Source organism: Canis aureus, chromosome 20, assembly GCF_053574225.1.
Source record: "Canis aureus isolate CA01 chromosome 20, VMU_Caureus_v.1.0, whole genome shotgun sequence".
In the NCBI taxonomy this organism is placed as follows: Eukaryota; Metazoa; Chordata; class Mammalia; order Carnivora; family Canidae; genus Canis; species Canis aureus.
Window position 1 is genome coordinate 56,329,808 of NC_135630.1, and position 27,631 is coordinate 56,357,438.

Consider the following 27,631-nt stretch of genomic DNA (forward strand, 5'->3'; position numbering starts at 1 on the left):
AGCCCAATTAATAAAGTGTGCCTTGATGCAAAGCTCCTTATGTCTTAATGGAAAGCTGGGTTCCATGCGTAATCAACATGTTGAGCAGTTGATGTCAAGCATTAGTGGCTTACATTTTGTTGTGCTTTATATTTGCAGAGTAGTTCTCAACAGAAACCTCTTTTGTTCCTTTTCCAGCCGGACATCAACAGACTGCTATGGTTTTATGTCATGTTTTGGTTTATCACTGCCACTTCTGCAAAATCAGCAAAGTTGTCATTGATGCATTTCTTGGCTCAATTAGAGGAATATTAGTGTGATTTCTTCCTTTGACAGAAATGCTACTAGATGACTATGGTAGGAGTCTTAGTCACCTGCCACTGTCTCCAGGTTATCTGGTTGAGCAGGATTCGGGGTAGATGGTGTTAAATGCATCTTTTCTGAAAGTTATAATTTTCTTTCTTAACAACGTATCTTCTAACTCTCAGAATCTTACATACGTTTTGTTTTACATACAGATAATCTTAGTGATAGAAGTTATTTTTGTCTTTCTATAGTTTCTAGGGTTTTCCTTTTTCCTTTGTTAGAGGTAGCCATTGTCTTACCTTCTTGGGGTAGCTTAAGTATATGGGAGAGAAGGCAAAAAGAAAAGTTTCAGGTATAGGAGACGGTTTTTAGGCAGACTAGTTTGTTTGCTTTTCGGTAGCTTGTTTACTTGACACCTAACTTGTAGTTCCAACTTTGAAGGCATTCATGGTAGCTTCATTTCTACCTGGTGTTCCTTGAAATGCGAGGAACATTTTTTTATCTTTTGAGGATGTATTTATTAAGTTCTGAAATGTTGAATAATTTTTCTTTTAAACATACAAACTGAAAGAAAAACTAGGAAAACTAGAAATTCAACACCTTACTACTATTACTATTGTTACTTTTTTTTTTTTTTTTAAGTTTGTATTATTTTGCCCAAATGAAAGGTGAGCTAGTATTTCTGACAGTGTCGTCAGCTGGAGAACTTCATCTTGGCCTCCACTTGATGTCTTTTACTCCGTGGAAATGTCTTTTCAAAGCAGTGTTATCTGCCCACGGAGAATTTAAACAGGAGTCATCGTCATTTTCTTCCAATTTCTTGAGCTCCTCTTGTCTTCTCTGATAGTACAGCATCAGCTGTTTCTGCTCCCCATTGCTGATCACTGGTTCTCAGGCTGGAGCTCCCTGTCCTCTTTGCTGAATTGTTCTAGAATTTTTATTTTAATGGGATGAGCTAATTGATAATTGATATAGCTTTGAGGAGATGGTTGAACAGAGGGAGTAGATCTATTCTAAGGTCTCCTATGACATGTTATAATGACTGGCATTGGGCCAGTCAGGCTCAGGATTGTGGACTGTATAAAGTAGTATTGGAAAGGAAATAGAATGCAAGACACAGATGTGACCCACAAAATACAATTTTAGATTTTCTGGTGGCCATATTAAAAAAGGTACAAAAACGCGAAATGTTTTAACCCCAAAATGAAGTTAATTTCAGTAATATACTTTATTTAACTCAGTATATTAAAATTATGATTTCAACATGTAATCAGTATGAAATTATTGATGAGGCCTTTGAAATCTGGTGTATGTTTTATAGTTAATGGCACATAACAGTTTGCATTAGCCACATTTCTGGTGCTTACTAACCACACATAGCTCGTATCGGACAGCTTGGGTCTGGAGTGTTTGGTGAAATTATGGTAATGCCAGGAAATTGGGGAAGGCATAAGATGAGTGAACATGAATCTTTTAAGATAGACTTAGTGCCCGGAATTCTGTATGAGATGGTTTGTAATTTCAGGAGAGAGATTGAGAAACTAGTGTGAAACAGAGATTTTTGGTGGATGGTGGGGAAATCATCTGGAAGATGAGAAAAAGATTCAAAAGAAGATGAAAATAGAAAATGGCAGGACTTGACAGCAGACAGTATTCGATAAGAAGAATAAAATACTTAGCATTTTAAGGAAAACATCTTTCCCAACCCAGGGCTTTTTAGCCTAGGCTATGGTACTACTGGAGTTACTCATAATGACATCCAAGAGAAACCATTGAGATCAGCAGATAAAATTGATTGCAGAGAAATAATGTGGGTAGCAGTGAGGCATGGGGGGATGATTTACACTAATATAGTAGAGGAAGGATTTGAGGTAAATGATTGATTTTCATGAAATAAGAACTGGACAAAGTTCTTGGTGACTTAAGTGCGAGTGAAAGATTATGCAAACTACTAGATCAAAATTTATTGCTTAGGCGATGAATTTAGAGGACCTAGTGATAGGGATATTGGTCACAGTATATAAGTGATGTTAAGAGCTCATACTTTTAACTTTAGTCAGTCCTGACCTGACCACTGAATTTTATATTCGTTGGCAAATTACAACCACCCACGTCTCAGTTCCTTTATCCATAGAATGGGCAGAAATAGAATCTACTTCATTGACCTATATGGATTAAATGAGTATGCATGTAGTGATCTTGACTGGTATGATCTTCCTGTTATTTCTTTTAATTTGGAGGAAGAAGAGTTGGAAGAAGAGTTACCATAGTGTTTTTGGAATCCATGTTCACACTACATCTTCTAAACTATGACTCCTTAAAGTAGCTTTCAGAGTCCAGCTTGGTGAAACCTCTTGATTAATAGTTGATGAAAATTTCTTTACACGAATTCTTATTAAGTGAAGAAAGACTTTCTAAGACTTGTTTTGTGAATGGTGTGCATAGTGAAAATGAGAACAGAAGTCTGGGACTGAGTCCCAACTCTACCACATAATGACCATTATAATCACTTCATCTCTGAGACTCAGTTGGGATTGAACTGTTTTATGATTCTCAAACTGTGGTTTGAGGTCCTCTCAGCATTAGAATTACCTTGAGTACTTGGATAAAAATGCAGATTCTTGAGCTCCTCCTTAGACCCATTGAGTCAGGCTCTGAGGGTAGTGCTAAGGAAGTTTTATGTAGCAGTCAGGTATAACTGATCCATACCACATCCAGTTTGAGAAGCACTGGAAATGAGGCACTAGATGATTCTAAGATCTGTTTTGGTTCAAGTATGAATCTTCTGATTGTATTATAAGTATACAATATGAGTTGGTAGGATTGTTGAGGATCAAGCAAGATATTTTTGTAAAAATCCATTTGAGTAAAAAGATAATTAAATGCTAGATCTCTGTAAGTTGTAACATAATACATAGTACATATGCATACGTTGTAATATGTAATACATATAATTTATATATGTATAATAGGCAGTGGCTCTTAGCTGTAAATCTATAATGATTTCTGCACTAGGTGAGTCTGGGTGGATCACAGGTGTTATTAAGTATTTGATAACAGATTTCTAATGCACAAATATTGAGTTTTTTAAATCTCCCCATTTCCATTTAATTTCTTTGCTTCTGTAAGTTGCATAGAGGCTAAACAGGATTACAGATATTCAAGCCAAGTGAGTATGTAATTTGAAGGGAAGACAATGTCCATTTCAATTTTCAAATTTGGGGCTTAAAGTGTTTGATGTTAGGAATATTAATATTAGGAATAATAATTACTAAGTAATTTTTAAAAATAATTCCTGTGGCTGTTGTTTAAATAGAAATCTTGCTTAGGGATTATTTGAAGTCTACCTTTAATACTCTTTACCATCAACAAACAAAAAATACCAACCTAGAACAAAAAGCTACCCCTACCACTATGGTACCTTCTGGGGATAATAAAACATAATTCCCCATTTTCTCCATTTCCAGGGAGAGTAGACTATTACTGATTATCTATTCTGTGTTAGATACAGTGTTTTATGCTTTAAAAACTCTTATTTTTGTATCTCGCCCCGGCACATAGTATATAAAAATGCAGTGTAATAGACAACACACTTAATTTGATTTAGTGGGTCAGGATTGGGGTCCAAAAATCTACAGTTTGGTACAGGACCCACACTTTAGAAACACTAGTCTGAGTTTCTGGTTCCCTCCAGAAGCATACATTTTAGGCACTGGCTGCAGATATACATTAAGAATAATATATTTCCAGCTTGAAAATGAACTTAAGGGCCCCAGTGGCTCAGCAGTTTAGCGCCGCCTTCAGCCCAGGGCATGATCCTGGAGACCCCGGATCGAGTCCCATGTTGGGCTCCCTGCATGGAGCCTGCTTCTCCCTCTGCCTGTGTCTCTCCCTCCCTCCCTCCCTCCCTCCCTCCCTCTCTCTCTCTCTCTCTCTCTCTGTGCCTCTAATAAATAAATAAAAAATCTTAAAAAAAAAAGAAAATGAATTTAAAAATGTTGCACATCAGAACTCTGTGTGTGTGTGTGTATATATATTTGTGTTTTCCCTAGAGACTCAAAATAATACAGAGATGTCAAATCAGGGCACAAGCCCATCACCTGCAGGTTAAAGCACAGAATATATTAGTATCTCAGAAAGCAGTTTTTAGAAAAGAAAACCATAGAACATGACTGGCTCTAAGAAGAATCTATACTTCTCAGCCTTCCTTTTTAAGTTAGTTTCAGGGATCCAAAAATGTAATAGTCCATTAGTGAAAACTGTTAAGATTATGTGGCAAAATAAATAGGCAGAAAATAGGATAGACAGGCAGTGTCTGGTATTTCCATTAAGAAAAATTACTAAGCTTATTGTGTGTCCAGTTCTGGTTGCTCCCCCAGGCATCTTCTATCAACACTTGTATTCACGTCCTGAAGGGGCTAAATACCTTCACTCCTATGAACAATCCTGTTTTTGGTTGCCCCCCCCCCCCCCCATGATTTTTCATTTAAACAGTATGCTTACTCACTGTTATATAGGTTTTTCATATAATGTGTTTTTTTTTGTCTCTCTTCTCCTCTTACTGGTTTCTCTTTTTACTGAATGAATGGTTATAAAGAGTGAAATAGTTTATAAAAAAATTAAAATTTCTGAGTACCAAAGCAACACACTAAAATTTGAAATTTTCTTTCCTTTACACCAGTGCTGCTGCTGCTTTTCTTAGGTATTCACCCCCCAGATGTCTCCTCAAGTGTTAGGATTATGCCGTAAATGCATATTTATATTTGAAAATGCTATTATTAAAGGCAGATCTTGGATTGTGTGGCACCTAGGACATAATTCTCATCAGCCTATCACTGTCATTCTCTTCATTAGACTTCTGAGGCTTTTAATACCTAAAGATATAGAAGTTCCTGTTGGGTTCAGACTTTCATTGCAGTTGTTCCCATTCTTAATTTGTTTTTTAAAAGCAAAATTGGTCTTCACTGAAAATTGGGGCAGGTGGGATAAGTGCTAACCGGGAGGCGGGTGTGTGAATTCCACCAGGAGTTCGTCTTCAGACTTAGTGGAAGGCCTGGGATTAGAATTGTTGACCCCTGAGTCAGCGGCCGGCCAGCTGCTTCCCTGAGAACAAGTCTGCTGGGTGCAGTTGTTCTCCATGTCCTTTCAACTTCTTTTTGTCTCCATCCTTTTCTTCTGTCCGGTTGCTCCTATCCCATCGCAGTCTCTTCAGTGCACAAATACATCACTGAGCATGAAAAGGGGTAACAGTAGTGGCATTATTATTAACGTTTCTGTGTCTGTGAATTCCTTTGCTTTCTGCCACACATCTTGATCCCAGACTTCTATTCCGAGGGTTGATCTGAACCTAAACACTGGCCAGCTGTGGCCTTAGTTTCTGGCATTGGGAAAGTAGCTTTGAACTTGAGAGAAAAGTGCGCTATATTTGAACGTCTTTGAATCTTATTTTATAGGTATCTTTCAGTGGCTCGTTGGTAAGGATTTTTCCTGGTGTTTAAGTGTGCAAATAAATAGAGGACTGTGCAAACAGCTTCAATAATTGTTAGGGTTCTGTAGATCTTTGTTCCTTCACGTGACAAAGGGGATAAACAGTTCTAGGAGGGAGAATGTTGGAGAAATTGTAAAATGCCATTCAAGGTGGGCTAGCATAATTTGTTTCAAGATCTTAAGTTATTAGAACACAGATATATCGAGGTGCCAACTCTTCCACTTTTGGATTTAAAAAGTAAATAGTTATTGACCGATCTTCAGTTTTACTTTTCCAAGGTTGTCATACTCCTAAACACAAAAAGTTCTTTTTACTATTAGCTTAAGTAAACAATATTTTTCTGGTTTCATTAATGAGATATAGGTGGTGGCATATTAGAAAGTAAATTAATCATTCACATAGCAAAACCAGTTACTGATTATTGTTGAAGTAACCATGCCTAGTTTTCAGTGTAAACATGACCTTTCAAATGGACATTATATTAGCAAGGGTGATAAAATTTGTGTACTAAATGTAAGTAATAGGCTTTACAGATGTTTGTGTGAAAGCTTTCTGAAGGAGGCTCATTGTAGACTGTTTTGCTATAACTTTGATCCTTGATTAAAACTGTGTTACATTTATCATGTCATTTTTTTTAAATTCCTCGAAATCCCTGTTTCTTAACTACTGACTGGTTATACAGAGAAATATGAATGCTTATAGTAAAAATCGATGCCTATAGTATATATATTTTGTTGCATTAGTTGTAGAGGGAAAACTCTATTGAGGTAGTATTAAAATAATTATTTTGTGGTAATTAGCATAGAACAAAATTATTGTTGTTGCCAAATTATACTTTGGCAATATTACTATGAATATTACTATGGCAAGACTATTAAAGAAAGGGTTGAGGAAAATTTTTCCTTTCGGTTTAGAAGGTAAAGACAATCTGCATTTGGAAGGAATGTTTTAAAATTGTAAAAGTAGGGATCCCTGGGTGGCGCAGCGGTTTGGCGCCTGCCTTTGGCCCAGGGCGCGATCCTGGAGACCCGGGATCGAATCCCACGTCAGGCTCCCAGTGCATGGAGCCTGCTTCTCCCTCTGCCTGTGTCTCTGCCTCTCTCTCTCTCACTGTGTGCCTATCATAAATAAATAAAAAAAAAATTAAAAAAAAATTATAAAATTGTAAAAGTAAAAGATTTAGGTTAAATGTATTTTGTAATATTAAGTAAAAATGTGTTAATCTAATTTTATTATTCCTGCTATTCTTTAATAGCATCAGACAAACCAATATCTTAAAATGACTTTGATAATTATTGAAAGGTATTAGATAGATGTATTTATCTTTAAAGGGGGCAAATGTGACTTTCATAAGTGTAACTTTTATATTTTTCCTAATAAGCAAGAGGCCAGTAACTAAATTCAGATACTTACTTGATTTGGAATGTTTATCTGAAATTTTTGCTCAGCTTTCTCTGGGTTTAGGAGGAAGGTGCATGTTTTGGATTATTGTGACTAGGGATTTTTAGACAAAAGTTATTTAAGGGCTTTGTCTCTTATGAATTAGCAAATAAAGCTTTCTTTTTATAGAAATATCAGAAAATAACATTAAGTTTTTGAGAGCTTAGGAATCAGTAGTTTCTTGGGAATGTAAAATTTGATGGTAAATGTATATATTTTTAAAACGTACTAAATGTAATCAAACTGTGTTCTCAGTGGTTTGAGAACTACTTCCAAATTAGAGTTGATATTTTGCCATGATCTGGTAACTTCTCTTCAACTTTTCAAGCATTTTTTTTTAAATGTTTTACTGCACTCCATTATCTCAAACATTAAAAGGGACCTGAAATAGGGAGGGAGTGGTAGAAAGAATGTATCAAGGTCTGAGTTTGTTCTTTGTGTGGTGTGAATTGAAGCTGAAGAGGAGCCAGAGTGTGGAAGCCTCAGAAAATTTGTTCAAGTTTTATTTTAAGGCCCAGAGCAGTGGGAGACCATTGAATGGCATTGGGTTGGGGGAGTGACTTGATTTTGTTTGCTTTAATAAAGGCTCTGACTTCTGGATGAAGACTTTACTGGATGAGATATAAGTGGAAGCTGAGAAATCAGCTTGGAAAGCCATTGCTCTAGCCTAGGAAGAGATGTTGGTAACTTGAAGTAATAGCCTTCTTATTCTACTGACATCTCTTTCAAAAACTAGCTTAGGGCACCTGAGTGGCTCAGTGGTTGAGTACTTGCGTTTGGCTCAGGTCATGATCCCGGGGTCCTAGGATCGAGTCCTGCTTTGGGCTCCCCGTAGGGAGCCTACTTCTCCTTCTGCCTGTGTGTGTCTCTGCCTCTCTGTGTCTCTCATGAATAAATAAAATCTTAAAAAAAAAAAAAAAAAAAGTAAACAAAACTAGCTTAGATTTTCTCTAATTCTGTTGCTTTTAACTTAAGTCCCTGGCCTGGTTTTGTTCTTTTCAAGTTTTAGTTACCTATAAATATTCTTTTGACAAGCTGGGTGACATTATTTTATTGTTTTATTTGTTAGGGGTGTTAATACGAATGGATGGTTTCTTTATAGTTACTATGAATGCATTTGTAAAGGGCTTATTTACTTTTTAAAAAGTGTCCTTACTACCTAGCAATAAGGAGTTGATGTGGCTGCTTTGTAATATCAAGCAGTAATTAGTGGTGAGCACTTTTGTATGCAAGTCAGGATATCTCACTTGATTTTTATATTTCCCTTTTTTTTTTTTTAAAGATATATTTTTTGGGATCCCTGGGTGGCGCAGCGGTTTGGCGCCTGCCTTTGGCCCGGGGCACGATCCTGGAGACCCGGGATCGAATCCCACGTCAGGCTCCCGGTGCATGGAGCCTGCTTCTCCCTCTGCCTGTGTCTCTGCCTCTCTCTCTCTCTCTGTGACTATCATAAATAAATAAAAATTAAAAAAAAAAAAAGATTTATTTTTTTTGGAGAGAGCAAAGGGAGAGGGAGAGAAGTAGACTCCCTGTTAGTCAGGGAGCCCAACACAGGGCTGCATCTAGGACCCTAAGGTGAAATCAAGAGTTGTAGGCTTAACCTGCTTGAGCCCCTGTATTTCTTTACTTGTCATTTTATCTTGTAAATTCAGTTCCAAGACAAAGTCTACATTTTTAAATGCAGTAACACAATTTTTTCCTTTAAATAAAATGTTGATAAAGAAACATACTTGAAATTCCCTAGTCTTTGTGATCTTCTGATTATTAACCTATTCTGCCTTCCCACCTACCTTCCTGGAGGAATTAAAATAAGCTTTAGGGACACTTGGGGGGCTCAGTGGTTAAGTGTTTGCCTTTGGCTCAGGTCATGATCCTGGGGTCCCAGGATCGAGTTCCACATCAGACTTCCTACAGGGAGCCTGTTTCTCCCTCTGCCTGTGTCTCTGCCTCTCTTTCTGTGTGTCTCATGAATAAATAAATAAAAACTTTAAAAAAAAAAAAAAGCTTTAATTGAAGTTCAGAAATATTTAGAGGTATTTGTTTCTACCTTAGTGTCTTGTTCTGAAAATTCAGCCTCTCATTTTTTTCCCTTCTTCCTAGGTTGAGGTTAAAGATCTCAAATTTTGAAATACTTTATTTCTCACTATTTCTACTTAGTAAAGGATCAAAGTGCCTGGCACATAGTATTCTAGCACTCTATATTTGTTGGATGTAGTTGTTGCTCTGTCTCTGTGAAAGACATAAATAATATATCCTTTAAGATTTCATGTAGCATGTCCCCAAACTAGATGTTAAGTTGTCCTGCCAGGGACAGAAGGGTAGAAGGGTAGATTTTTCTCATTTGTAAGGGGAAAACTTTGGGCTCCTATTTTCCTATTCTTTTTTGTCGTTACCCGCCCCCCCCCCCCCCTAATAAGAAACCTACTTACATTGTTTAAAATTAGAAGAAAGCAGGACTTTTCTTATAACCATTATCCCTCCTCCTTTTTTAATTAGAAGGTTGAGATTTGGAAGTTTGCCAGGCTTTCTTGGATTGTCCTAGAAAAGTAATCGTAAATGTAGTCCCAAGTGCTGGCCAGTTGAATCAGAAATTTGGAGTTTTGTGATTTGCTCTTTTCTTGGTTACTGTTATTCTATATATACTTCATGTATTTAGGAAAGTGAAGTTCTTTGGTAGTGGATGATAAAATCAATGCTTTATTCTGGGCAACTAACCAAATATACTAATGTGAAGTATTTTTCTTTAGGAGAAAACGTTATAATGGGTGGCTTTAGTTAGTTAGCAGTTTAGTAATCAAGTGCAGGTTAGTGTCTTTTATTGAACTATCCCTTTTTAGATTATCTTCTGTGCTTAGAGAAGTATTTAAGAAATGAGGTCCTTTAAAAGTTTTGTTAATAGCAGCGCCCAGTGGCGCAGCGGTTTAGCATCTGCCTTCAGCCCAGGGTGTGACCTCAGGGTCCGAGGATCGAGTCCCAAGTCAGGCTCCCTGCATGGAGCCTGCTTCTCCCTCTGCCTGTGTCTCTGTGTCTCTCTCTCTCTCTCTCTATGTCTCTCATGAATAAATAAATGAAATCTTTAAAAAAAAAAAGTTTTGTTAATAAAGAAGCACAGCTTTTGGTATAATTAAGTAAACAAAAAAATGAGAAATTGTTAGGTATTTATTTAAAGAGGGCTGCTTGCTTCTTTTATAAAAGGAACTTCTACCATTACAAACTTGGTTATCTGTTTGGGGCTCTAAAACTTTATTTGTGTAGAGACTTCTTAAGGAAGAGGTTTGAGAAATTAGTATTTTTCTTCAAATCTGGGTCTTTTTTAAAAAGATTTTATTTAGAGGGAGTGCACGCACATGTAAGCAGGAGGAGTAGCAGAGGCAGAGGGGGAGAGGGGGAGAGAGAGAGAGAGAGAATGAACCTTAGGCAGGCTCCATGTTCAGCATGGAGCCCTACCCCGTGCTCAGTCTGACAACCCCGAGATCACAACCTGAGCTGAAAATCAAGAGTAGGATGCTTAACTGACAGGAGCCACCCAGGTGCCCCTTGGTCTTCATTAATTATAGACAACAAACTGATGGTTACTGGAGGGGAGGTGGATGGGGCCATGGGGGAAAATAGATGATGGGGATTAAGGAGTAAGTTTGTGATGAGCACTAGGTGATGTTTGAAATTGTTGAACCATTACATGGTACACATGAAACTAATAAATCTACTGGAATTAAAATTTTTAAAAATAATATTAAAAATCTCTTCGTCCTTACAAAATAAATATATATTTATTTTTGAACTACCTATATGGGAAAAATTAGTCACTTATGAGTTAACAATGTTGTAATACATTTTTGGTGGTTATCTTAGTAATTTGTCAGGAATTAATGTTAGGAATTAATGTTAGGAGTCCTTAAGTACCCAGTGGTTAAATGTTGACTTACAAGTAGTTTTACTCTCCTTATCACACACCCGTGCACATATTGTATCTGGTGTCATAACATACAACATTTAGATTTTTAGTTTATTCCATAGTAGTTGTGTTTCTAGTTTATATTACTTGAGCTAGATGGACAGAATCTTGTAATATTTTGTCAGACTAATAGTAAGTACTAAGTACAGAGTATTAAACAGGGAAGGGAAAAAAATTCTGGGAAGAATGCCAGAAAGTGTTTGTGTTTTCCTTTAGAAATGATTGGTAGTAAGGAGGTGCTTAAGTTTAAAAAAAAATTAAAAAAAAAAAAAAAGATTGATAGGGCCTAAAATGTTTTCATTACCATCCAGAAATTTTATTTGAAAATGTATTCTCGGGACGTCTGGGTGGCTCAGCGATTTGGTGCCCGCCTTCGGCGCAGGGTGTGATCCTGGAGACCCTGGATCGAATCCCACATCGGGCTCCCCGCATGGAGCCTGCTTCTCCCTCTGCCTGTGTCTCTGCCTCTCTCTCTCTCTCTCCCTCCCTCTCTCTGGCTCTCATGTATAAATAAAGTCTTTAAGAAAAAAAAATTGAAAATGTATTCTCCTTCCTCATATTTCTAACTTGTTTATCAGAAGGCTTTTGGCACATTATGGATTTCTTTTTCTTTTTTTTTTTTTTTTTTATTTATGATAGTCACAGAGAGAGAGAGGGAGAGAGAGAGAGAGGCAGAGACATAGGCAGAAGGAGAAGCAGGCTCCATGCACCGGGAGCCCGACGTGGGATTCGATCCCGGGTCTCCAGGATCGCGCCCTGGGCCAAAGGCAGGCGCCAAACCGCTGCGCCACCCAGGGATCCCTGGATTTATTTTTCTTCCTAATACTTAAAAACAGCCCAAGGCAACCAAATAGGGAAAGTGACTTGTCTTCAGTGGTGTGTGTTACTGTAGAAAAGAAAGGATACTGGAAGACCTATGATGTGTTTATAGTTGTACAGAAACATTATTTAAATGAGTTTCTTGAAAAGGGACAGATTACATAACACACAATAGTAGTAAATAAGAATTTTAGATTATGTTCTTTTCTAATACTAGGAATCTTGGTTATAAATATGAAAAAAAAGCTATTGGTGATTTTTAAAATAAGGTTAGTTAGGTTGATTCTATATCCATTGTTATTCAGTGTCAAAGTTTGTTTCTAGTCAGCAATCTTTTCCTTTAATAGAATTGTATTGCTAGTTAAAGCTACACTAATAAGTATTACTAATTTTCTTCATTTGCTGGTTTTAAAATGCCAGGTATTACTTTGATGAAAACTTTTGTAATAAGGTGGTTTTTTGTTTTGTTTTTTTTTTTTTTTTCAGTTTCTCACCCTTGATACTACCGGCTCTCGGGTGATATTTCACATTACTTGTATAGCAGCTGAAATTACCCATTTTTAGTCTTTTTGCATCAGACAGAGTTTGATGATTTACTAAAAAGAAGGCCACACCTCCCAAGTAAATAGAGCACTAAAATTTAATTTTCGTAGTGTGTTCTCAGTGTAATTGAGATGTGTAGGTTGTTTTTAGTAGGAACTATTCTGAATGTGTGCTTCCTTAATCTGTTTTAGGAGTTCTGTTCTGATTTTGAGAATTTACCTTTTATATTTTACTATTCTAAATTTATGCTGAGTTTTGGCTTTTATATAATTTCCGAAATAGCCCATTAATTCTGGTGGGAGTACTGGTCTCTAGATGCAGTCACTGCGATCTCCCCTGCCCTCGCAAGATGAACATCTAATATCAGAAATCTGTTTTACACAGTGCAGGTAATACTTGTATCTACTTGTATTTGTTTTGATGTAATTCATATTTCAAATGAGTGCCTGAAAACTGGATAGAACTATTTTAGTCTTGCATCCTGGGCATTTATAGATATCCCACACATTTTGTGGCTGTAGGCAAAAACACTTTGCTGTTGGGCCTCATCTTTGAAGATATCTTACTTATCCCTGAAAATATGTATCTTTCATGACAGTAGGAATAAATATCAGGAGGAGAGTTAGCAACAAAGAGAAACAAAGGGTAGATAGTGTGGAAGCCAGCTTTGTTTGTCAGATGATACGAGATAAACATTTAGAAACCGCCAACCATCTAAACCCCAAAGACTTTTATAAACCAAATCACTTTTATCCCTTATTTTATTACACTAAGAGGGACCAAATAAGGGACTGTAGAAACCAAAAACTTGATCTCTGTTTTCTAATTTGCCAATCCTTTTGATACTTGTGGCTGTCTGGTAAGTAAGTATGTGATAGTATAGAACCTTGGTTTATATTAGTGTTTAGTGTGGCTTTACTGAGTTTCTTTCTATTCTAACACACTTTAATACTCATTGTATTCAGATTAATCTTTAAAATATCATTTCAGTTCTTAAGCTCTGATGTATTGCAAACCTGCCTTGATTATATTCAACATCAAATGACATGGAATGCGCATGTCTAATAAGAGCAGTCTTGTCAAATACTCTGATTATTCACATTCCTGTTGATGTGGTCATTATCTTCTCTGCCTCTGTTTGCCATAGTTTTGTCTCTCCTTAATAGTTTGCTTTAGTTCCACTTCCTCATAGAGCCTTTCTTTTTTTCTTTTCTGTGTGAATTGATTGGTTTTGTGTATACTTGTTAAATTCCTATACTGTGCTGGGCTCTGGTAATTCAAAAGTGGTAACAGGGCTTATTCTAGAAGCTCATAGTCTAATAGAGGTCTAGGTTTACAACTCTAATTTCTGCAGCATTTATCTGTAGCCCTTATCTTGGTGTGTTAACTTATAGTATAAGCATATGGTCAATTTTTTTAAATCTGTAAATGCTCAATATAAGCATAGTTTTCTCTGAAAGATTATTCCTCAGGAAAAGAGTAATTTTATATATGAATCCTTACAAAGTTTTCCATATTTTGAGGCCCTTTCAATTCTATTTTGAATGAAAATGTAATGTTTGGAAAAGGCAGACAAGCTTGAAATGATGCCAGTCAGTGCCAGATTGAATGTTTATGTCAGTTTCCTAAGGGAATAGGTAGAAGGGGATAAAGAGTTTAAATGAATAAATTATTCTTGGGGGTGGTGGTGCTACTAGTTTACTATCATTTATTGTAAACAATTTACAAAGGCTGTAAAAAAAAAACTTGAAAAGCTCACTTTTTAAAGCAATACTGTCAGTAGTTACTTTATGAAGAGCACAAAATATACCTATGGAACAGTGGAAAATTACTCTTAGTATTATGTGAATGGATATTATTGGCTTGGAAAAACATTTCCAGGGATAGTATTCTATATGACTTTGAAGCAACTTAAATGTAAGTGAAGCTGATTCATGTTTTGATACTTTCCGATGACTCAAAAAGAAAGTAGTGACACTTGTTGAGAATTGCATGTGAAACTTGAACAGAATTGTTTTGTAAAATTTTTGTGTTTTATGATTTTAAAATATTCATAAAACCAAATTCATTAAAATAAATATACACTGGACTATTTCATATGAATATACAAAGGTTTGTATATTTTAAGTTGGTCAAAATTTTAAAAATACCTTAATGGGGAAATTGGGAAATCCTTCAAATTGAGGATTGTATGATATTCATTCAAGTTGCAAGTTTCTGGGTAGTTGGATGATTACTTAGCATAGTGAGAGACTATTAAATAATAACTGTTGAACTAATAAAATGCTGTATACATTTACTTATTTTAAATTTCCGTTACTTATGTAAAATCATTCTTTTGTTTAATGCTTTTGATACTATTTTATTTTTTAAAATTTATACTATAAAATGTTTTGGATTAAAAGCATCATTCAGTTTTATCTGCCTGCTGCTATTGATTCTCTTTGGATGCATATTCTATCCCTAGAGTGGCAGGAAGCAGTACCATGTGAGAGAGAAACAAGAAGTGCTTATCAAGTTTTATTTATTATTTTTGAAACTTCATTAACCCTTCCTAAAGGACTAAATTGTCTGTAGGAGGAACAGGTTTAGGGAAGACATTCAATTGCATGTCTGTTAATATTGTATTCTCAATGACTTATTGATAGTTTCAGACACCATTGGAAAACTTTTTCAGAAGAGAGCCTCATATTTGTAAGATAGCCAAACAACTTTCCTTTCTGTTTAATGTTGGTTACATATATAGGAACATCGTAATAGGGTGATGCAGGTCACAGACCTCTGAAAAACGTCATCTTAATCAGAAAACAAATTAATGCAATTCTTAATTGCTAAAGATATTTTAATTCCAGCTGTTTGAAGCTGGGAAGCAGCAGTAGTTGGTGTTTAGTTTTGTTATTTAGTTGTTACATTGCTTTTTTACATGTTATCATTCATTAAGTACGATTTATATTTGGAAGGATAGTTTTAGACCCACTGACATTCAGACATGTAAAAGAATGTGTGTAGGCAATTGATCAAAAACAGTCAATAAATGTAAAAGAATACATTTTATGTTGGATTGCAAGTGTGTACATTTTGAGGGCAGGAGGACTTCTGATTAGAAATTCTAGGATTATTGCATCTATCTACCTTGAGAAAACCTGAAAATTGTCACATGTGAGATTTAGCCTAGGAGGTTTTCTTTTTTTGCAAGACTTGGGCTTTCAGGAACTATTAAAACGATGATAGATAGCAGAGGGGAGGGCATTTAAGAAATATTTGCTTGAACCATGTGCTATTGCTCTAGTGCTATTTATCGAAAAGGCTTTTTCTTCTCTATAGAGTTGCTTTTGTTCATTTTTCCAAAATTAGTCATATTTGTATAGATCTCTTTCTGTTTTTTTTGTGTGTTTATTGATATTTGTGTCTGTCCCTCCTCTATTACCACATGGTCATATTTACTGCAGCTTTATGGTAAGGCTTAAGATCAGTAAGCATGAATTCTCCTACTTTATTCTTTTTCAAAAATGTTTGGAATAAGTTCATTTATGTCTATAAAGATGTTTGATTAAATTTTAATATGAATTGGATTAAATCTATACATTATCATGGTATATCTCTCCAAATGTTCAAGTCTTCTTTTTTTTCTTTCATTAATATTTTATAATTTTTATCATGCAGATTTTATACATTTTGTCTGATTATATCTTAGGTATTTTATAATCATAGCAATTGTAATTGGTACTACCTTTTAAAAAATATTATATTCATTTATGTATTTACTTATTTGAGAGAGCACATACTTGGGAGCATGCACAGATGCATGCAAGTGCGGGGAGGGTCAGAGGGGGAAGAAGAAAAGGAAGAGAATCTCAAGCCGACTCAGCACCAACTGGGAGCCTGATGCAGTACTTGATCTCAGAATCTTAAGATCATAGCCTGAGCCCAAATCAAGAGCTAGATGCTTAACTGTGAGCCACCCAGGTGCCCCACTGGTATTATATTTTAAATTTTATTTCTACTTGTTCCTTGTTAGTTTATAGAAATGCAGTTTTTGTGTTTTGATCTTATATCCTGTGGCCTTAATTGAACTCATTCTAACATTTTGTTTGAAGATTCCTTGGGATTCTCTCCAGAGACAGTCATGTCATCTGCAAATAGAAATAGTCATATGTATTTTTTCCAATTGGTATGCCATTAATTCCTTTTTCTTGCCTTATTGCAGTAGCTAGAATTTCCAGTACAGTGTTAAGAGTAGTGGGAGTAGACGTCATTGCCTCATTTTTTTCTTAGAAAGAAGCATTTAGTCTTTTGCCATTAAATATGATGTTAGCGGCCAGTGTTTTTGTAGGTGCTCTTTGTGAGTTTGAGGAAGTTCGCCTCTCTTCCTGGTGTACTGGATAGACTATATTATTTTTATTTTTTAGCTTCTTAATTTGGCCGATTGCACTGATTGATTTTTGAATATTTAACCAACCTTATGAACTTGAAATAAATCCTACTTGGTGTGGGTTTTTATTTTTATTTTTTTTAAAAACTTTATTTATTTATTCAGAGAGACACAGAGAGAGAGAGAGAAGGCACAGGCAGAGGGAGAAGCAGGCTCCACGCAGAGAGCCTAATGTGGGACTCGATCCAGGGTCTCCAGGATCATGCCCTGGGCTGCAGGCGGCGCTAAACCACTGCGCCACTGGGCTGCCCTGGTGTGGGTTTTTAAAAATTTTTTTAAACATGCTGTTGGATTTGGTTTGTATAAATTTTTCTGAGGACTTTAACATCTAAGTAAGAGATACGGGTCTATATTTTGCTTTTTGTGCTCTTTGTTTTTGTAATTATGAGGTGGCCTCATAAAATCAGTTGTGAAGTAGGCCTGTCTTTTCTGTTTCTGGAAGAGATTATGTAAAGTTAGTGTTGGGGCATTATGTTAATATTTACTGCTTTTAAAAAATAAAACCCCAGTTATCCTCAAACAGTTACTTTAGGTGAACCTGCTTTTTCATCATAGGAGGGGTATTTTAGATATTTTGCTGGGCTATTTTATAGTTAAATGTTCTACCAAATTTCAGATCCAGTGTGTTGCTTTTTTTTTTTTTTTTTTTTTAAATGGTACCAGTCATTAAAGCATAAAGTAGTACTTTGGAAATAGAATTATTATCTAAATTAACTCTGATACTGGATTCGGTGATTAGGCTCATTGATTTACTATAACTAGGCTGAATGTGAATTATGAAATGATGGAATTATCCATAATAATTATGAAGTTATTATGGAAATTGAATCAGTTGTGGCAACAGGGTAATGAAAGTTTTGGTAATTTACTCAAGGCCACAGTTTGTGAATGAAATTCTAAATTCATGTCACAATCTGTTAAGCCAGTGGTACTTAACTAGGGAGGAACATTAGATCACCAGTGGGTCTTTGTCAGTAAGACAGAGAAAGCAAGTGTGCACACGTGCACGCACACACACACACACACACACACACACACATTTTCTTGGGTATATACCCCTCCTGTCATAGAGTTTTCAGTTATTCCCAGGGCTACAAATGGACTCAAACAGGAATTTGAGAAAACAGAGGATTCTGTTGTATATGATTTGTTAAGAACCATGAATACCTTTTATGTCTGTTTATTTCTTTTGAAAATAGTATGAACTATTTTTTTTTAGTATGAACTATTTTGAATTATTTTGATAGAATAAACCTATGGGTAGAAGCTTTAAGTTTCAAAAAATTTTAAATTGGAAGTTGCTGCTAAAAATAAGTGCGTGTAAGCAACTTTTGCCTTTTTTTTTTTTTAGGATTGCACCTTTAAAGTCACAATGCAAGCTTAAGAACATAAAATGTATGTGTAATTGACTTTATTTTTATAATTATCATGTTGTTGTATTTAGTGTTGAGTTGGAGGAATGATGAGATAGAGACAGATTACAGGATCAGCTTGAAGGGGGGGTGATGAGATTGTCACAGTTTTCCATATAAGCAGTCTTGTATCTCTGGAAAATATCAATCAAATGGTAATCTAAATCTAGAAAACCATCCTGAAATCTGTTTGCCTTTACAAATTAAGTGAAAAAAATATTTTTTAAAATGAAGAAATGGTCATTTGTTTCTTTTCTCTAGAACAGAGATGGCAGATACTAAGTCGAAGACCCTTTTACTTCAGAATTCTTATTACTCCGGGCAGCTACTATTAACTGATTGGAATTGACACCAAAGATGAAACTTACTTGGCATTTCTGCTCTAGGCAGTATTTTATTTTTGTCAGTTTTATTTCATTTAAATGGTGTTATGGTGTCCTATGCTTCAGTGGCATCTTCTTTGGAAGTTAAAAGTAATTAATACTAATTACATGAGTGGTAATTTACAGAGGATTTGTCCCCAACAAAACAAATCAAACAAAAGGCAGGTTAGCTAGACTGTTGGAATTAGGAAATTGTTTTAAAAGATAGCTGACCACACAGACTGTGAGCCAAATTAGGCTGTAAACTAAGAGTGATTTTTGTATTTTTAAATGGTTGAAAACAAGAATAGTGTTTTTTGACATGTAAAAATTACACAAATTTCATTTTTAGTGTCTATAAATAAAGTTCTATTGGAATATAACCATGCTCATTCATATAATGTCCTATGGATGCTTTTGTGCTGTAAGCGCAGAATGGAGAGGAGTTGTGACAGAGACCAGTTGGTCTGCAAAACTGAAAATATTTACCGTCTGGCCCTCTACAGAGAAGGTTTGCCATACCTTGTTTTAGATAATAATGTGACAGTGAATGATTGCTTTTGGGTTTAGTAGAGGAGGAAACTTACTTTGCTGGTATTTTCAACAGGTTTCTGAAAAGGAATAACTTAGAAAATAGTTTTTATACACATAAATAGTAGAAGCACCTTTGGTTTTTTTTATAGAATACAAAGAACATGGAGTTAGCAGCCTTAGGTTATAATATGTCTGCTCGTGCTATTATTTCTTCCATAGTTGAGAGAAGTCCGTTGCACTAATATTGCTACAGATTTTAGTAGCTTATAATTCCATCTGTGTACTAGCACATTGTACAGCAGCAGCAAGTTCTCACACTTTTTGGTCTCAACTTTTTAAAGACTGTATATTTAGAATCCCAGACTCTTTTTTTTTTTTTTTTTTAAATAGGGGTTATATCTATCATCATCACATTAGAAGTTGATACAATTTTGAAATATTTATTTAAAAGTAGCAATAATCCATTGTATGTTCACCAAAGAACATTTTTATGAAAAATATTTTCCACAACAAAAAAATGTGAAATATTTACAAATCTCCTTAATTGTTTTAGTGGAAGATAACTAGATTGTTGTATCTCTCCATTAAGTCTGCCGTGGTATGTTCTTTTGATATGAAGGAAATCTGGCCTTACACAGATACATAGTTAGAAAAATGAGTATTTTTAGAAATTGTGGATGTTTTTCTTTGATATAATACCTAAACGCAAGTGGTAGAGTTTTTGCTTTTTTTCTCAAGTCAGGTTTATTGAAGTATAATTTACGTAGAATAAAACGTATTTTTTTAATAATACAATTCTGTCAGTTTGGATTAACCATAAATTATATAACCTCTAGCCAGTCATCATGTAGAATATTTTGTCACTCTTTTGTAATCAGCCCTCTCCCCTCAGTCCCAGCTTCTGGCAACATTTGATTGGATTTCTGTCTACATAGTTTTGCCTTTTCCAGAATATTGTATAAATGGAATCACATAATACATAGCATGATATGTTTGCAATTCATCTGTGTTGCTACAGCTATCACTAGTTCATTTCTTTTTATTGTATGGATGTTTGTTGATCCATTTACCAGTATTGGATATGGAGTCATTTCCAGTTTTGGGTTGATTGTAAATAAAGCCATTCTAAGCATTCATGTACAGTTTTTGCATGAACATATGTTTTTCATTTCTTAGGTAAATGCCCAGGCATGCTATTGTTGGGTAGTATGGTAGGTGTATATATGTTTAACTATAAGAAGCTGTCGAACTGGCTTTACAAAGTGGGTGGACCATTTTACATTCCAACCACCAATGTGTGAAAGTCCCAATTGCTCTACATATTTATCAGCATTTGAGATTGTTTTTGTTTTAGACATCTTAATCAATATTATAATTAGTTTGTTTGCATTTCTGTAATGATTAATGATACTGAGACTCTTTACATGTAGCATTTTCCATTCATATTTTTTCAGCAAAGCGTGTTATTTTGAATCTTTTGCCCATTTTTAAAAGAAATTTAGTGGCTTTAAAAAATGACTTTTGGGATCCCTGGGTGGCTCAGCGGTTTAGCGCCTGCCTTCAGCCCAGGGCTTGATCCTGGAGTCCCGGGATCGAGTCCCACATCGGGCTCCCTGCATGGAGCCTGCTTTTCCCTCTGCTTGTGTCTCTGCCTCTCTCTCTCTCTTTCTCTCTCTCTCTGTCTCTCATGATTAAGTAAATAAAATCTTAAAAAAATAAAAAATAAAAATAATGACTTTTATGAGTAATGAGAAGTAATGACTTGTGAGAAGTTTTTCTGTATACTGAATTTCAGCTTTTTTTAGATATATAATTTGCCAGGTATTTTCTCCTAGACTGTGACTTTTTTTCCTTTAGCTTTCAAAGAGAAATGTTAATTTTTTTCTAAAGATTTTATTTATTCATTTGCGAGAAAAAGAGAAGCACAAGCAGAGGAAGGGGCAGAGGGAGAGGGAGAAGCAGACTTCCCACCGGGCAGGGAGGCTGACATGGGGCTCAATCCCAGGGTCCTGGGATCATGACCTGAGCCAAAGGCTCCTGCTTAACCAATGAACCACCCAGGCACCCCAAGAAGTTTTCATTTTAACGAAATGCAGCTTATCAGTTCTTTTTTTGTACTTCATGTCTTAAGAAATCTTTCATAATTTAGGGTCACAAAGATTTTTCATATTTTTTTTCTACAAGTTTTATACTTGGAAGGTTTTAGTTTAGGTATTTGATTATAGTTCTTATAAATGGTGTAAGATACGAGTTGAAGTTTATCTTGTTGTTGGTTTTTGGATGAGATGTCCAATTGTTCCAGCATCAGTTGTTGAAAAGACTATGTTTTCTCTATCAAAATGTGTTGGCACCTTTGCTGTGTGTCAGTTGAATATTATGTGTGGGTCTATTTCTGGGTCCTCTGTTGTGTCCCATTGAAGCATATGTCTTTTCGCTAAGACCACACTGTCTTGATTGCTGAAGCTTTCAAGACCACATTGTCTTGAAAACCAGTAGTATGCATTCTCCTTTGTATATCTTTTTCAGAATTATTTTGGGTATTCCACTACCTTGTTTTTCCATACATGGTAAGAGATAGTTTTTTAAAAGCTAATTTTACAGTGCAGAATCTGAAACCATTAATGAATATTTTGACCTCTGTAACATTAAAATCTATGAAACTATCTTGAATATCAAATGGCTTTTTTTTTAAACTCACAAATGCTTTTATAACACCATACATAATTCAATTAGAGAATATTGGTTTCTGAATTATGTAGACCTACTATTGGCACATTTCATTATTCAGTATTTATAAGTTACATGATCTATCACCACTGATCTCATGAGAGAATTCTTCTTCTTCTTCTTCTTTTTTTTTTTTTTTTTAAATGAGAGCGTGCTCACGCATGCATGTCTGAGTAGGGGTAGGGGAGGGGCAGAGAGAGGGGGGGAGAGAGAATCTTAAGCAGACTCTATGTCTAGGGCAGAGCCCAAAGCAGGGCTTGATTTCATGTCTCTGAAAAATGACCAGAAATCAAGAGTTGGACGTTTAACCAGCTGAGCCACCCAGGAGGTGGGAAAGTGTCAGGCTAACGGTGGTGACACAAAATTTTCACACTTCTTTTTTTGCTTGAAGGATCAAATTTATCATTGACATTGTTTAATGTTAGTTGTTTTTCTGGAAGTAATAGGGTTAGTTGGTTCATTTTTGAGAACTTTTGTGTGTCAGATACCCAAGTCTGGATAACCACTACTGGGTTAATTACCAGCTCAGTCATGCAAAGGCTTTTTCTTGAGGCAACCATTGTGCTTCAGTGTGCAGCAGAAGTGCTTTTGCTTAGCTCCTATGTTGTCACCTTGGAAAAGAAATCTCTCCAGGGTCAAGATTTAATTAAATTAACAATTTTACAGCTTTTCATCAAGGACATTCTTAAATAAAACTTTTTTTTTACAGAGAAATCTTGTGATATATTTGGTCACTTTCTGTTGTTCTGTGTATTATACTTCGAGTACAGAGATTGATGTGGAAACCTAAACCCAGTGTTACACAGTGGGAGACTGTAAGTCACTGACATTTTAGGACTATCTGAGGTTGGTATATGGTGAGACAATCTCTTAAGAGCCAATACGGTTATATTAAGTTGTTGTTTTATTGTCTTATAGGTGCTATACTTGGTAGATCAGAAACTCAGGAGTGTATTTTCTATAATGCTAATTGGGAGAGAGATAGAACCAATCGAACTGGTGTTGAACCCTGTTATGGTGACAAAGATAAAAGGCGACATTGTTTTGCTACCTGGAAGAATATTTCTGGTTCCATTGAAATAGTGAAGCAAGGTTGTTGGCTGGATGATATCAACTGTTATGACAGGTAAGGAAACATTTTATTGTTTTATGAGAATGTTGAATAACCCCCCCCCACACACACACATATACACACACACGTGCTCCCTTTTTAAAGGGGAAAAGATCAATGCATGTATTTTCACTTAAATGTTTCTTTTTTAATATGGGATTATGAAGGCCGTTATAACATGCTCTAATGACAAGATACGTGTTTTAAAGTAATAAAATATGGCATTTTTATGTTTTATCTTTGATATACTTTGAATAATCTACCAAGTAGTGAGAACTATAGATACGACCATTTTTTCCCTTCTGTTATTGGAATGATAAACTTTTTAAATGTCAATTTTAAGGAAAAAGGATTTCTAAAATTGCTTAAACGACAGTATATCTGTTGAAAATCTATCCTCTGTCCTCAAAAAAAGTAAAGCTTAATCATAGTATTTAATTTCCTTTTAGTTTCCCTCTTTATGTATCTGGAAGAAATTGATCTTCCTGCATTTTTTCCTTTTTTTTTCTTGCAAAGTAGGCCTTTGTTCTTTACCCCCGAGAGACATTTTAACTTGACGTTCAGAATTACATCAGTACTAACAGAGTCCTCGTAGAAAGCTACATTTTATTTAAAAGATTTTGCTTAAATTGTTTTATTCTGTACTGGAAGTAAGCTACAGTAGAGATGTTGTTGACTGCCTGTGATCTTTCTATAAGGAGTCCTATAGATAATGGGCGATCACTTAAACTGCCTGGGCCCCAGGATTTCCACTGTGGGTGGGTGCTGATGACTGGCAGAGGCTGCAGAATCCTAGAGAAACAGACATTTTGGAGCCAGAAAATACTGATACACTCATGGAACCCTAGATAGTTGACCTATCCACTTTCAAGAGGCTCAATTGATAATCATGAACAGGTGGTTGATTAGCCACATGTGATTTTTTAAAAAGATTTTATTTATTTATTTGAGAGAGATTGCAGAAAGAGACAGAGTGTGCATGAGCGAGCATAGGAGTGGTTGGGAGTTGCAGAGGGAGAGGGAGAAGCAGACTCAGAGCAGGAAGCCTGACGTGGGGCTTGATCCCAGGACCCAGGACCAATCACCACCTGAGCCCAAGGCAGATGCTTAACTGACTGAGCCACCCAGGCACTCCAGCCATATGTCATTAATAGCAAAATTGTTGAATAAGCCCATGAAGATGGAATTATCTCAATTTTTCATGAGAAATTAAAATCTTACACATACACACACACACACACACACACACGGTATTGTAGTATTTAGGATATACTTCTAAATCTGTGGATTTTCCAGGGCTTATTTCTCTGTAATTACACATTTTAGCTGCATTTCTGATTCTTGGCCTCTCATTAATAGAGGTGATATTTGCTTTTATGAAAAGTAACTAGGGCCACTAGGAAAATAGGATGGAGGTTCCTCAAAAAATAAAACTACCCTATGATCCAGCAATTCCACTTTTGGGTATTTATCTGGAGGAAATGAAAATATTAACTTGTAAAAAGATACATACACCCATATGGTTATTGCAACATTATTTATAATAGTCAAGATTGGAAGCACCTGAGTGTACATTGATGGATAAAGAAAATGTGGTGTGTACACACACACAAACACATACACACATAGAGGATGTTATGCTAAGTGAAATTAATTAATTGTATAGAGAAAGGTGCAAATACAATATGATCTCACCTAATGTGTAGTGTATATTGTATGTTTAAAAGTTGATAAGACAGTAGATTTTTGTTCTGTCTTTTTTTGTTTGTTTTGTTTTTTTTTTTAGAGAGAGGAGGTTGGGGAGGGGCAGTGAGAGAGAGAGAGGAGTTCGATTTCATGACCCTGAGATTTCAGCTGAAATTCGGAGTCATATGCCTAACTGAGCCACCCATGTGGTTTGATGAGAGAGTAGATCTTGAAAGTTCTCACCACAAGAAAAAGAATTTTTAACTATGTGTGATGTTGGACATTATATTATTGTGGTGATCATTTCACTATATGTACAAATATGAAACCATTTATGTTGTATACTGGAAACTAATGTAGTGCTATGTCAGTTTTATCTCCAGAAAAGTGGGGAAAATATTTTTTTCCAAATTATCTTTTATTAATTAGTTGAAACCAGAGATCCTTGTTCTTTTTGTAGTAAAAACTACTGTTCGTCTCACCTGATAGTTAAGAGAAGGAAAAAGAAAAGATTCAAGAAATATCAAAGTATGGAGAAAAGACAATGATACAAAGAATGAAATTGGATAGGGAAAAGTACTTTTTTGAGTTAATTTGGCTAAGTAATCATTTTCCCCTCCTATAATTTGAGGCATGATTCTAAATGTTAAGATTTTAAACATATATTTTTTATAACTTAAGATTTAGCTTTCAGTTGTCTTTTATTTTCTATTAAATAGAATTGGTGTAGATTTAATTTTAATGTTTGATTTTGTTAAAACAGCCTTCTCCCTGAAATTTCTTAAGCTTTCCATTTTAAATTCAACCTTATTATTCTAACAGCCATCACAAAAGTTTGCAGTTTGTAGGATATGTCTTTAAATTTACCTGATGTTTATTAGCATATTTAAAGGTTTGTTGTTGTTGTTGTTATCTGTTTGTTTTCAAACAGGTATGGCTATTTATTGGCTGATTAGGGTTTGTTCTAGTGGCTGAATCCCTATCTCCTCAGCTCCCCAGTCAACCTCATATCAGTTTTTGAGTTATTAGGTTCTATATCTTGTTACATTTTGTTTTCTACTTGTTGGTTATCTTACCCTTGCTCATTGTGTTTAGGGAATTTAAATCTACTCCAAAAAATGATACTGTTAATTCCCAAACCTAGCTTGGGTCTGTGATATTGAGATAGGTCCTGCCATGAAAGGAACTTAGGTCCTTGTGTGTGTGTGTATATTTATATATAAACATATACGTATATATGGGTATCGGTGTGTACACATACACATAGTTTTATTTATAGTGTTCAGCTTTTTAATTCATGCAATGGGAAAGCTATATGTCCTGTAAGAGAAAGCGCTCGTAAGCCAAATTTCTTCGTTGGCTCTATGTTCCTTTTTACACTTTTCTAATAATTAAAGAAACATAGTTGCCTTAGATTGATGATTTAAAACCAGATTAAGGTCATAGCAGTGGCCTCAAGAAGCTAGTGTCATTGCTGTAAAAGCAGCTGGTTTTTGTTTTTAAGTGAGATTTAGTAAAAGGATTACTGGAATGTTTTTTGGCTTTTAAGAATTGATCATTGGATATTAATAAAAATCTTTTAAGTTGACCATGAATGACTTTTCCATTATTTTATCTCTGAGAAGAATTTTAGAAAAATACCCATTGTGGATTCAGTTTAATGCTGATTTTAATGATTTCTCCTCTGTTTGTTTATAGGACTGATTGTATAGAAAAAAAAGACAGCCCTGAAGTGTATTTTTGTTGCTGTGAGGGCAATATGTGTAACGAAAGGTTTTCTTATTTTCCGGAGATGGAAGTCACACAGCGTAAGTTCACAGGGAAAATACATAGATCTGTTCAACTAGTACACTGAAAGCAAAACATATTTTGTGTTGATGGAATAATTTACTCCTACCTTCTCCTACTCTTGTTTTTCTCCTAAAATTTGATGCTATAAATCAATAAATACTTATTGTGGAATTTTGTAGACCAAAGCTGAATTGTTTTTTTCCTTCCATTTTCCACAGCTACTTCGAACCCAGTTACACCTAAGCCACCCTATTACAACATATTGCTTTATTCCTTGGTGCCACTTATGTTGATTGCGGGGATTGTTATTTGTGCATTTTGGGTGTATAGGCATCATAAGATGGCCTACCCTCCTGTACTTGTTCCAACTCAAGTAAGTTGTCTTGTACCTTGTGCTGTTTTAAGTTGTATATTTTACAGAACTATTACTGTGGTGAAACCCACTGGGTTGCTATAAGTCATTTTCTTTTGGTGTTACTTTTTGAATGCTTATTGTTATGGCAACTATAGCTAATTTTCCAAACTTAGTAATTTGCTGTGTCCTAAACTTTTCTCACTTTGGAGCTGAGGTAAGGTAGAACAAAGGGTATTCTGTTCTTTGGACAGTTTCACTGTCATTGTAATACTTTCAAGTGTGAGATTTACCCAGCTTTGTTTCTTGAGAAGTAATTGATGGATAAGTGATATCATAACCTGTCCTTTCTCTTCTTTCTTCCATTCCTTAATTCTTTTGCCTTTTTCAAGACTACTTGCCAAAATATCCTTTTAACCATAGGGAGAGTTTTAGTAAGGTGATCCAGAAAGTGTGGAAAAGGAGGTTTCACAAAGGCATCAGGAAGCTATATACGAAAAAATGTTTCTGGGAAGAGGAGCAGATGAGCAATGCTTTTCATCATTTATTAGTAATAGTTCAAGTGTTTTTTGTTGTTATTGTTTTTGCAGCATATCAAGTGTGTACTGAAAACTAAAAAGCTTTTTTTTTAATACTAAAAATTTTTTCAATGCCCTCGATGCTCCCTCTCCTGACCCCAAATCTACCTTAAACT

The 27,631-nt window shown here is 35.4% G+C and overlaps 1 protein-coding gene across 2 annotated transcripts in view; it reads left to right on the plus strand.

The window, feature by feature from the left end:
* Nucleotides 1-27,631, plus strand: part of ACVR2A (activin A receptor type 2A) — an 85,072-nt gene that overhangs the window by 27,581 nt on the left and 29,860 nt on the right. For both annotated transcript variants that reach the window (XM_077861641.1, XM_077861642.1), the window contains exons 2-4: nucleotides 22,916-23,123; nucleotides 26,493-26,602; nucleotides 26,804-26,958. In XM_077861641.1, the coding sequence (XP_077717767.1) occupies nucleotides 22,916-23,123; nucleotides 26,493-26,602; nucleotides 26,804-26,958 (473 nt within the window). The remainder of the gene's footprint in view (nucleotides 1-22,915; nucleotides 23,124-26,492; nucleotides 26,603-26,803; nucleotides 26,959-27,631) is intronic.